General features: G+C 33.3%; 1 protein-coding gene across 1 annotated transcript; it reads right to left on the reverse strand.

The window, feature by feature from the left end:
* Positions 1-65: 65 nt before the first annotated feature.
* On the reverse strand, positions 66-7387 carry LOC113491920 (serine-threonine kinase receptor-associated protein). Its single transcript, XM_026869136.1, has 8 exons — positions 7146-7387; positions 5956-6090; positions 4899-5057; positions 3540-3661; positions 2898-2979; positions 2210-2377; positions 1624-1838; positions 66-342 (listed from the first exon to the last, which is right to left on the reverse strand). The coding sequence occupies exons 1-7, from the start codon at positions 7258-7260 to the stop codon at positions 1645-1647; spliced, it is 975 nt and encodes a 324-aa protein (XP_026724937.1). The 5' UTR covers positions 7261-7387; the 3' UTR covers positions 66-342; positions 1624-1644.
* Positions 7388-10700: the final 3313 nt, after the last annotated feature.

The raw sequence follows: 10700 nt of genomic DNA on the forward strand, positions 1-10700 counted from the left end.
CTGCTTACCTTACTAACTATGACAAAATGTCGTTACGTTTGGGTTTGTCAAATAAAAATCAAAAGTCGTAAAATATTTACAAATTACTTTATTTTGTTGCATATCAAGTCTATTTAGTTCCTTTTTACAATAAATACATTAGGTCTGAGTATAAAAAATTAGTGTTGCAAAAAAATAAACAACACAAACTCTTAAAATTTACCTTGAATACTTAAAAGTCTTGATTTTTCAGGCTAGTCCCCCCTTAAGTTCATTATACACATGGCCTGGTGACAAATACACCACAACACAGTGATGCCACCAAGTGATCAATTTTGATTGCACTGTCACTGCTCCTGGACCCTGCAATATATATTATGCTAGTTGTTGTTAACTAATTTGCACACAGTTAATGTATTACCTATCAGGTAACGTGAACATTGAACTGAAGAGAAAATATTGGTGTAGTAATAATAAATAAATGCGGACAACATCACATACATTGTTCTGAACCCAAAGTAAGTTGCTAAAGCACTTGTGGTATGGAATTCAGATACAACGAAGGTACCACAAACACCCAGACCCGAGACAATGTAGAAATGTGAATTTTTACATTGACTCGACCGGGGATCGAACCCGGGACCTCAGAGCTGACGACACCTTGAAACCGGTGCGTACGCCACTCGACCACGGAGGTCGTCAGATCAGTAACAAATTCAAAATAGGATAACAATAGATAAATTTCAATATCATATGAATATCACATGCATTCCAGTTGCAAGTATGAAATTAATTTACTAAAAAACATATCTATTCATGTTAAGGAAGAAGGGCAAGGCAAGACTGCATATCAATATAAAACAAAATTGAATTCAGGTAGGGCGACTGAAAGGTGTTTATTTCCTATTCCGTTATCGATTAAATTCAAATACATGTATGTGATTCGAATCTATGACCATGGCACAAAATGTTTTGCTGGTAGACACAGTTTCGGGTTAGTTTTCCTCAACACTATTCGTATCTAATCATTTATACGCACTTCTTATGCACAGCACATATTGGTAATAAATAATCCAACAACGTATTTAAAATCTGTTGCCTCCCATCAATAATTTACAAAAAGGTCATGAAACAAGTGTCAAAATTATTAATTTTAGGATATTGAGTGGTGTTATTACATCAAAGCCACTATCCGCGACGAGCGCTGGTTCGAATCCAATATAACAAAAAAAATATATCCTCGAGTGATTGTTCTGAATCTGGGTGTTTTAGTATCTAAGACTTCAATGTTTGTCAAACGCCCCGCAATACAAAGTAATTAATATCAATTGTAATATGTATTATGTGTAACGCGGTCTGGTTCCATGTAGCCTAGAACAGCGGTAAGTGCGGCAGGATTTGGGAGAGGCCTTTGTTCAGTAGTGCCTTTAAATAGTGGGCTTAAACAAAATCTGAATTGTAGAGTGTAAAGAAGCGTTGGTTGTCCGGGAGCAAAATGGGTCGATGACATAGTAAAAGTCTGGATGAGGCTAGCACTAGCACAGGACCGTAGAAATTGGCACGAGAAAGAGGAGGCTTATGCCTAGCAGTGGGGGGATAAAGGATGTGGATGATGATGATGATAGTAGAGTGTATAGTAGTTACCATAAGTGTGCGTGCGGGCTATCAGTTGGCGGCCACCTCCTTGAAGCCGTTGAGCAGCGGCGCGTGGTCGTTGCTGCGGCGCCACAGGCCGTACACGCGGCCGGGCACGGCCTGCCACAGCCGCACCGTGCCGTCCTCCGAGCCCGTCGCGAACAGCTCGCCGTCCGGGGACCAGCGCACGCAGTGCACAGGCCCGAAGTGGCCCTTGTTCGACTCTGGAATTACACTTTTATGTTAATATTGTTATAGGAAAGAGGTTTAACACCTGTTTTTTTTCACAACCCTAAAGTAAACTGTATGATATCTTTGCTATTATATAGTTTGTCTTAAAGACTGAATACCGACAGAATGTGTGACTGAAGAAACTTTTATTTCTTAAGTAGGCGTGGTAAATATAGGAGCTTAAAAGACTGATTTAGAGTATTTGATCATTATATTCTAAAAACAAAAATGCAATTAAAGATTTTGTCTGAAAATCAATTAAAATCAGCTTATACGTAAAAGACTCATTATAAACATTTCCTTAACAATGCGGAAACAAAACACAGCTACTTATTAAATAAACAAAAATAGTTAAGCAACTTACCAAGTTCAGTTCCAGTATTATAATCGAACTTATAGACTTTCAAGTCTTCGCCGCCGCACACAAATGTGGCTCTGCTAGGCGCGAGCGACGCTGAATAACATTTCGTTGGCACTGGGAATTCGCGCATCTTGCGCATCGTGTCAGAAGAATAGAATGAAACATTTGTACCTGGAATTGAAATATTTTAACATTCAACAATAGAAAGTTTAAGGACTCCAGTTTGGAACGAAATCAGTCGGGCAAGACAATAAATAAGCGCGAGTACACCTTTGCATTTATGTTATAATGAATCATTCTCACGAAATTTGCTATAAAACATTTACATGTCTTATAAAGCAACCAAGAAAATTAAACAAAGAGAGATTGAGCAGTAAGCAGTAACTCGTTTCTTTGTTAAATAGGAAGAGGAATTTGTCCACCGCAAGACATCTACAGGTAGGATTCTAATTATAGTAACACCGCCAAAAAAACATCTGTTTATTACTTTTAAACAAATAAACAACCAACGTGAATACACAAAAGTGTCATAAACTAAAAGCACGTACAAACAGGTGTTCTGTAGTTAAAGGCGTAACCTGATCTTGATCTGATCTTGAATTTAAATTTAAATTCGTATTAAGGTCAAACATGACCGCTACACATAACGTGTCACAATAACAACGTAAGAATAAATTAAATGTTAACTTACCGTGAGCTACTGTCAGTATAGCTCCGTCTCTTGATAATTCTAAACTATTGGGTATTGTTGGGAACTCTACTTTCTGGACTTCCTGAAAATATAAGAAAGAGTTTTAAAATTAGATAGACAAATACATGATGTGTATATTAATCTATGTTATAATTTATAATATCATATTACTTGCTGCTGCCCGCGGGCCCGCCAGCTACAAATCCAAAATGATCCCACGGGAACATACAATCGGGATAGAAACTATCCCGTGTTAATGTTGTCTATAAACTATATGTGTACCAAGTTTTTCGTTAAGATCCGTTGTGGTTTACAATTAATGCAAACTTTCGCATTCATCATATTAGTAGGATTGAACACTTCAGTTTACAAACTTACGCCAAATTTCACAAAGCCAGACTAAAAAACCGGAATAAGGGACATTGAAATTCCCAGAATATACCGCATTAACTACGAAACATCCATTAAAATTTCATCATCACCGGTAGAGGCTATACCTACTTAACTAATTGGATTAAAGTAAACAGCAATACCGCAAGTCAGTGACACAGATTTTTCGGACTTCGCTAACCATACGATGCTATATTTAAGAACAAACACGTGTATTCTTGTATGATCGATATAATTGAATTAGGTACATACCTGGCCGCTAGTACGATCCCATACCCTCATCGTGAGGTCATCACTCACACTGACTATGCGTGAGTTGTGTAGGAACACTGCGTGTCTGATACTACTTGTATGCGCACTTATTTTCTCTAAAGCTGTAAGTTAAACGAATGATGCATTAAAAAAGATTAAAGAACAAAAGGAGAAAACAATTGCATTGCTAAAGGATACATAGATGAGAATAATTATTTATTCTGTATATTGAATAATGATGTAAACTGTTAAAGATAAGAGTTATCTCATTTATAACAATGAGCTTTATTATACTATCATTTAGTTACATCTCAAGTTTGTTAAAGTAATGATATTATTGTCATGGTATTTTACCGTGTGGATTGTGTACTTTGACGAAAACACCTCAATATTTAAAACACGTCTACAAATTATACCAAGCCACGTGTCTTTAAAAGACAATGAGTATTTGACTAAATCTGTTTCGTCCGTCAGAAATATCCAAATACTATTGAACTCGTATTTTTCATATTACACGTCATTAAAAAGCAACGAACATTAGTGAGAGCTAGTAAAATGAGCCAGTAAAAGGCTTACTGGTAAGTGACGTCACACGAGTTTTTAAGTCACTGTATCCCCTTCAATTTTTTTTACGGGATAAGGAAAAAATATGTTACCACTATTTTTGAAAACCTGTGTGACAATCTAAACAGAATTATTTTTCAAATACCCCCACTTGACGCTGCGTGAGCCATAATCATTGCCTGATCATTAGCATCTTACGACCGGTCGTAAAGTTATCAATTGACATACTTATATGGTCTAACAGGAATCTAACTATATCCTATATCCTGTCAGATCATGTTGGTCTACATAAATAACATAGCAACGACAATTACGTCTGTCGGAAATGGTTTAAGTTATCTTTTATAATGTGTAGTACTAAATATGTCATTGTTCCGTTGTTTCCTTAAAAGGCAGGTAATTTATATTTTGCCTATATAGAGCACTTAGGAAGATTAGTTTTTAATTTTCGCGCAAAGTAGAAAATGTATTAACTTTAATTTGACGACGTTTCAGTGGAATTAAACGACACGGACGTGTAGAATAAATCATTTTCTAGTATTGAAAAAACATCGACGAATATAAATTCAAAACACAAACGATCGAACTAATTCGATAAATGGTGGAATAGAAACTTGAATAATAGATCACCAATAATTAAGTTAGATTTCTAACAGACAAATAATTACTCTTTAACAGTTCAGTTAGGACGTATTTACGTCATAGATAGATTACCTAGATTACTATGTTATATATGTAACACCCTATACGTAGTTTGTCGGGATTTTTAAAGCTTTAATAACATAGTATACTGACCTCCAGCTTCCGGTTTGTTGAGGTCGAAAACTCGTATGAGTTTCTCATTACTTGCAGTAAGTAGTAGTGTATCATCAGCATTAAAATTAACACTCTTAACTATGTGCTCGTGGTCAAATGTGTGCACCACTTCACCATATCGAGCATCCCATATTTTTGCTGTAATTTAAAAGATTATATTTTAAGACATGAATTAATTTAGGCCAATGCATTAATTGAAAACAATGATAAATGAAAATTTCCCAACATCAACAAGATGCATTTAAAAACAAATTTATAAAAAGAAAAATAAAGTAAATATCATATTTAGTTGAGCTCAAAAGCTTATGCTTGTTTCATAAATTACACACCCGCTTTTTTGCAACTTAAAATATGTTAAAAGGTGGGTATGTGTAGACAATTTAATTTATAAACACTTTTTCTTCAATGATTATCTAAAATGAAAATTCATTTATACATACAATAATAAGATTTTGTTAATAGACATAATTTGTCTGAAAACTCAATTTTTATAGGTCAAAACCAGAATTGTTAGGACAGTTATTCACTTGCCGACATTTCATGCAAGTAGAATTAATTTCAAAGGTAAGTAGATCTTTTTGCAACATTACAAGGATAGGTATTGAATTATGCAGATTAATTCAAACATTATCATAAACCCCTTACATTGCTAAACTGTAATTATAGACCATGGTTTCCATGATTACAAATTGAAATTGTTCAACCTAGTACTGGCAAGTCAATTAATGTGTAGCAATAGCACAAAGAAATTGTACTGATTATGAATTGATTATGGATTAAAACATATTTCACAATGAGAACAAACATTGCATCAAAGCCATTAGAACAAATAAAGAGTAGATTTTTAGGTTCTAGAGATTTAAGTAGATTCATTATTCAATCTTTAGAATAAATTTATCCTTTTTGAAGAGCACTTCTTAAGCATTTTTCATTCAAGAAGATTATAAGGTAGAAGTTTTTCAACATAAGCCGGAGGATTTAAAGAGGAGTTAATAAAAAGGTTTTAACAAAAAGGTATAAAATTTGTTTAGTTCACCTGAAAAATCAGCCGCTCCACTTGCAGCAAGACTAGCGTTTTGTGTCAAAGCCACCCCCCACACTGCTCCTTTGTGACCCTCAAATGTGCCAATCCAGTCACCAGTTTCACCTTGCCGCAACATGGGCTTGCCATCTGAAACAGATAATTGTTATTTACTTGCATACACAAATCACTAAACAAAGAGTTTAAAAAATACACCGTACTAAAAATACTCAAATAACATTTTGTAACATACTTTTTTATATAACTATGAATAGTCATTTAAAGCAATGTGTTTCAGCCTATTCAAGAAAATTGTTTAACACATAATGAATGAGTGTGCTAGACATTGTGTGAAATTCAAAACACTGTAATTTTCCTCAGTGAATCAAACAAAGCTGTATCTTAAACAAACCTCATTAAAACAATGGTCTTGCACTATTGAAGGTACATGCAAAAAAGTCAACTTTGGTTTAGTATTCTATCAACTAAAGTGGAATTGATCTTATTTACAGACAATGCTTTGAAACCAAGATGATATTTGTCCAACAGACAGTATTACTATTACTACATCAATTACAAAAGGAATAATGGATTTCAAAAACAACTGTATCAGATTGTAATGATAGTGAACACATAGACAAACAATGCCAGGAAATCACAATTATATCATTAAGTGTTATTGACTATTTTCCTTAAACAGTCATATGTATTGAAAGTAGCTTAGTGACATGTACAAGCCCTTCCATAAAGTAAACATTAATGTCAAGTACTCTGGCAAACCTTGAGTGAGCACAAGGTGACCCACAATGGGTGAAATGTCAACATTCAACATAGGAACAAATTTTAAAGCTTACAACAATCGCATGTACAAAGGCAAGGAACTTGTATGTCATGCTGCCGGTACGTGAATAAAAAGCACGAGCGTAAGCATCAAGGCGAGCAGCCGAGGAAACATACAAGCGGATACTCAAGGTACTTCCTGCATGTCCGGAAAGAGAAGGTCACAACATGCATAGAATGCACGCCGGCCGAGCGGACAGGTCCACACAAACAAGAAAAGTGAAGGCCTTTCGAACACATCTCGTCACCAACATCTGTCACGCTAAAACGCTACTAACACACACTAACGCACTTGCAAGTCTTCCCCCAAATATAAGTCAAGGCGATAGGGCACACTGATTACAAATTAGTCGAACATTACTCACCTTTGCAAGCCGAAATTAAATAATATCCATCTTTTGTAACGTCACTAAAATCCAAATGCACGACTGGTCTAGTATGGCCACCGCATGTGAGAGGAACTTGCTTGAAAGTTGTCATTATGTTTCTTAATTTTGTTTGTTGTACTTTTTGAAAATAAAACTAATTACCTTTGTTGTTAACTAAAAATTAACCTAATGAGTCTGATCGTACTGAATGTTGACAATCGACTGACGGAAAAGTGGTAGGTAGTATTGCTATAAATGTGACGATTACCTACCTCTTAAATCAAAATTGTTTTTAAAAGAAATGAAAATCAGTCAATTAAACGCGTGGTTAGTAAAAAATATTTAATAATTGTATGCAAACATGATTTATTTTGTTTCTATTAGCTGGGTTTTTAATATTCCAATTAAATTAAAATACAAAAATGTTACTTGAAACAATTAACTGTGGTGAGTTTTTATAATAACGGTGAAAAGATTTTACAAATTTAATTATTATCGCAATAATTAAAAATCCGTCTTGGTGTGATGCTTGCATTTTTATCTGAATATGTAAATCGAATGCTTTTGTTTGAGTTATCACTACATGGTAAAAATATTTTGATAAACCTATGAAACCATGTGCTTTTCCGTGTTCCAAACAATGCTGTACTATTAGATATTGCAATTTGTAAGCAAAGATAAAGAAATTACTATTTTAGTAGAACTGGAAATGATCGGGTTAAAAGTTGAAATGAGAATGAGAATGTTGATCCCATGTTGAACTTGTTCCATTTGAAAATAGGATATCTGTAGAAGAATTTCTTTTTACATTAACTTAAGGGTAAAACAAATAGTTGCGCCACCGTGAAAATTGGATAGTCAAATGATAGTCAAGCCAAATTAAAATTTGATTTGAATAATATTTTTCAATCCACACCATATTTTTTCTTTAATAGAAACATTGTATTCTCAACATGTTTACTAAATTAATTACGTCCAGTTCACTCTACATCATGGGGGTGACAGTACAGTACTTTGAGGACAAGAAAACAAAATGTATGGAAAGTGGTGCCATCTATGCCACAGGCAAAGTCAACTAAGGCATAATATTCCCTTAAATATTACTAGATGCCGCTACAGTAACTGCTTTCTTCAAAATGTTATTCTTTTAATAATTTAATAAATATTATTAAATAAAAAGTTTCTTCAAAATGTTATTTTTTAATAATTTAAAAATTTATTTAATTATTATCGCAATAATTAAAAATCCGTCTTGGTGTGATGCTTGCATTTTTATCTGAATAGTAAATCGAATGCTTTTTTTGAGTTATCACTACATGGTAAAAATATTTTGATAAACCTATGAAACCATGTGCTTTTCCGTGTTCCAAACAATGCTGTACTATTAGATATTGCAATTTGTAAGCAAAGATAAAGAAATTACTATTTTAGTAGAACTGGAAATGATCGGGTTAAAAGTTGAAATGAGAATGAGAATGTTGATCCCATGTTGAACTTGTTCCGTTCTTAAAATGTTATTCTTTTAATCAATTTAATAAATATTATTAAATAAAAAAAAATAAAAAAAATACATACACAAAAACTAAGCATAAATTTTAAATATACTAATGCGCTACAGAACTGTTTCAAAATGTTATTCTTTTAATAATTAATAAATATATTAAAAAAAAGTAAACTAAAATAAAATAAAAAAAAAACTGAATCGCCTTTTCGGTCTTCAATTAATCTTATACGCAATTTTTATTTTGCTAATGACATGACAGTTTTATTTTCGACTTATTTGCCTATTATTGACCATCGCGTGTTTTCTGGACCTCGAAACTGCTTCCTAAGTATTTACTTGGCTTCTCGTGAACGGATACCGACGAATATATTTATTTCTCTTGACCCTGGCATCGTTTAATGGACTACGACGTGTGTTTACATTACTTGATTTAAAAATTTGGCTGCGTTTTTTACGGATTACGATGGCGAGATTACCGAAATACTCTCGCACTCATTGCTATTTTGGATATGAAGAAGGAGGTAAGATGATTATTGATGATAGAATAAGTGATCTTATTGTAGGAACGATCCGATCGAAGTTTGTACTATTATACATCACTATATTTATAAAACATAAATTTCACAACCTGCAATTAACTCATTCTTTCTAATTTCAGGTACATTACATCATTTTCCTAAGCCAGACTGTTATAAAGAAAGGTTTGAGATCTGGAAACAAGTTTTAGACGATGATATTATTATGAAAGGAGATACATACATCTACAACCAAATAAGACTATAAACATTTTGAGAAATACTACATAGGTAAAGGAACGGTATTAACGAGAAATGCAGTGCCAACCTTTTACACCAGCCTTATCCCATCAGGTAAATAAATATATTTGCATATTATAACATCCAATTTACATGTAAACAAATATGCAATTAACATTTTGGCAGATGTCTATTAAATGTATGAAATAACTGTGAAATCTACCCCTAAAATGAACCACAGACCAACAAGTCTGTTTCAATTTTATTTTCTGTCACTAATCATCGCAAATGAAGTGCATTAACTGTCCTGTTGGTCTAGTGGCTAGTGTCTTTTAGTGCTATGCCAGAGGTTTTTGGTTTGATGGGAATCAAACCAAAAACCTCTGGCATAGCCATCAGGAGAAATATTTGTGTGATGAGCATCATCATTTTGTTCTGTGTCTGGGTGTAAATTATTTCTATATTTAGAAAGTATGTTTATCAGCTGTCTAGTATCCATAACACAAGTTCTGCTTAGCTTGGGACGAGACAACATTGTTTGATAGTTGTGAAATGTTATAATTATGTTAAAATACTTCTAAGTAGTCTTTTGTAGAATTGCACAATTATATTAATAGGTTTTAAAGTATGTGCTAAGTCTTTTCTAACAAGATTATTGCTACTTTCTAGATACCACCAGCTCATCTGCAGTTGCAGAAGTATCAGTTGAACCAGTCGCTTCAGTTTCAATGTTGGAGGATAAGGAAAAGGACATGGAGCAAACATTTGTAGAAGGTATGTTGCAACTCATAATGAAAATCAGTTAAATGTTTTGATTATAAGTATTTTTTATCCATATAAATCATACATATATACTTTTTCTTGTGAATACATATATATACATATATATATTTTGAAATTGATTATATATATATTTTGCATAGGAACATAAATAACCACAAACATTAATGATGTATATATATATTTTTTTGTTTCAGAATGCAACATATTACTAGCTGAGTGTGAAGAAACTGTAGATTTATTGCTGATCTTTGATAAATTATTTGATTCATTTAATGGCCACTCACACCGTGATACAGCAAAAATACTCAAGGCATGTCTTAAAAACAAATCACCACATTTCCCATTCTGGGCAGAAATTAAACCTGTTTTTAAATCAATAGAATTTGAAAAAATTGTAAAAAGTCAAGATGGGTCTCAAACAGTTAAATATGATGATTTATAAAATCTGATGATTTAGATTCTGATTTTGCAGTTGATTCCTTAATTTCAACAATGAGTCAAATTATTTTT

Source organism: Trichoplusia ni, chromosome 3, assembly GCF_003590095.1.
Source record: "Trichoplusia ni isolate ovarian cell line Hi5 chromosome 3, tn1, whole genome shotgun sequence".
In the NCBI taxonomy this organism is placed as follows: Eukaryota; Metazoa; Arthropoda; class Insecta; order Lepidoptera; family Noctuidae; genus Trichoplusia; species Trichoplusia ni.

Excerpts from the sequence above, each read along its gene's own strand:
- LOC113491920 (XM_026869136.1), bottom strand. The coding sequence starts at position 7,260 with ATGACAACTTTCAAGCAAGTTCCTCTCACATGCGGTGGCCATACTAGA. Across the intron at positions 3,662-4,898 it reads CAACAAACCGGAAGCTGGAG|CTTTAGAGAAAATAAGTGCG; the intron begins GTCAGTATACTA and ends TTTAACTTACAG. Across the intron at positions 2,378-2,897 it reads TATACTGACAGTAGCTCACG|GTACAAATGTTTCATTCTAT; the intron begins GTAAGTTAACAT and ends TTTCAATTCCAG.